At 46.0% G+C, this 1,775-nt stretch overlaps 1 protein-coding gene across 1 annotated transcript in view; it reads left to right on the forward strand.

The window, feature by feature from the left end:
• The window catches only part of Srpx2 (sushi repeat containing protein X-linked 2), a 24,792-nt gene that overhangs the window by 20,739 nt on the left and 2,278 nt on the right, over positions 1 to 1,775 (forward strand). The window contains exons 9-10 of the mRNA XM_013350561.2: positions 493 to 672; positions 978 to 1,111. Coding sequence (XP_013206015.1) covers positions 493 to 672; positions 978 to 1,111 — 314 coding nt within the window. The remainder of the gene's footprint in view (positions 1 to 492; positions 673 to 977; positions 1,112 to 1,775) is intronic.

Consider the following 1,775-nt stretch of genomic DNA (forward strand, 5'->3'; position numbering starts at 1 on the left):
TGTTTGTGTTTGTGTGTGTGTTTGTGTGTGTGTTTGTGTGTGTGTTTCTGTGTGTGTTTGTGTGTCTGTTTGTGTGTGTTGTTTGTGTGTGTTTGTGTGTGTGTTTGTGTGTGTGTTTGTGTGGGTGTTTGTGTGTGTGTTTGTGTGGGTGTCTGTGTGTGGGTGTTTGTGTGTGTGTCTGTTTGTGTGTGTGTTTGTGTGTGTGTTTGTGTGTGTGTTTGTGTGTGTGTGTTTGTGTGTGTTTGTGTGTTTGTGTGTGTTTGTTTGTGTGTGTGTTTCTGTGTCTATAAACTAGGAACCTGTGTTTACATTTCAAATTTAATCCCTTAGGGAAGGAAACTGTTCCTCCAGTTTCCTGGCTCCTGGAAACATAGAAAGCCATTCGTTTGGATTATCTCAAGTCGCTTATTCTAGAAAGCCTGGAGTGGTCCCCTTTGCCTTTCCTGACTACAAAAGATATCACAACTCCTAACTTGAGCTTTTTCCTGGCAGTGAGACGCTGTCCGGTTCTGAAGCCACCACAGCATGGCTACCTCACCTGCACCTCCGCAGGGGACAACTACGGTGCCACTTGCGAATACCACTGTGATGGTGGCTATGAACGCCAGGGCACCCCATCCCGAGTCTGCCAGTCAAGTCGACAGTGGTCAGGATCACCACCTATCTGTACTCGTGAGTGAAACTAGGAAATGAGTGAACAGGCTTGTGGCTCAGGGGCATTTTGGAAGAACTTCTTCCATGGTCCAGAGGTCTAATATTAATGTGTGTGATATGAGGTCGGGGATTCTGACATGGGTCACCTTTTAAGGGCCAATATTCTCCCAGAGAATACTTCTACCTCAAGAAGAAGGGTATAAAATATTCAGGTTTCCTTCTGGAATTCACGTCAGGGAAGGGAGGGCAAGGATGTAAAAGACCAGAATGCCTTGCAAGGTAAAGAAGGGCACCTTCTGACTGACCATGTGCTTCTGCCCTAGCTATGAAGATTAATGTCAATGTCAACTCAGCTGCTGGCCTTCTGGATCAGTTCTATGAGAAACAGCGGCTTCTCATAGTGTCAGCTCCCGATCCCTCCAATCGATACTACAAAATGCAGATCTCCATGCTGCAGGTGAGACCTACTTCCCCAGGATGGCCTAGCAAAAAGGTTCCTCTGTGTGGCACAAAACCTACATATCCCTATGTTTTTGTAGGTAGTGTTTGATTCAGTTTGTCATTAGGTACCATGGTTGCATTTTAAAAAGCATTATTTTTGCAGAAAGGTCAGTGAGTTCGCTGGAATGGTAGATGTATAATACAAAGAACTGGGTGCAGGCTGGGAAACCATGTGAAGAGGCCCGTGAGACAGCTATGATTAAAGTAAACATTAAGAGTAAACTACACGTGTTTTGCAAGGAATTTTACTTGTACAATAAGTGCTGGGTAAGTACCAGATAATGACTGACATGCTTTTACACGCGTACAGCTAGTTCTCCGAGCAACCCCTCTGATGTAGGTACTATTGTGTGCCCACTGAAGACGTGAGGAAACTGAAAACAGACAGGTTCAGTGACTCGCCCAAGACCACGAGCTCGGAAATGGTAGAGCTGGGACTGAACCCAAGCTAGCTAGCTCTGGGTCTGTGCTGTCAATCGCTATGGGGAAAATAGTGCCATGGCATTATGGGAAGTGAGGAAGCTGCACAGTGATTTTAGCTGATGAGTGGGAGAGATAGGTAGGTAGGCAGGTAGGCAGGTTGGTAGGTAGGTAGGTAGGTAGGTAGGTAGGTAGGTAGG

This window comes from Microtus ochrogaster, chromosome X (genome assembly GCF_000317375.1).
Source record: "Microtus ochrogaster isolate Prairie Vole_2 chromosome X, MicOch1.0, whole genome shotgun sequence".
NCBI classification, from domain to species: Eukaryota; Metazoa; Chordata; class Mammalia; order Rodentia; family Cricetidae; genus Microtus; species Microtus ochrogaster.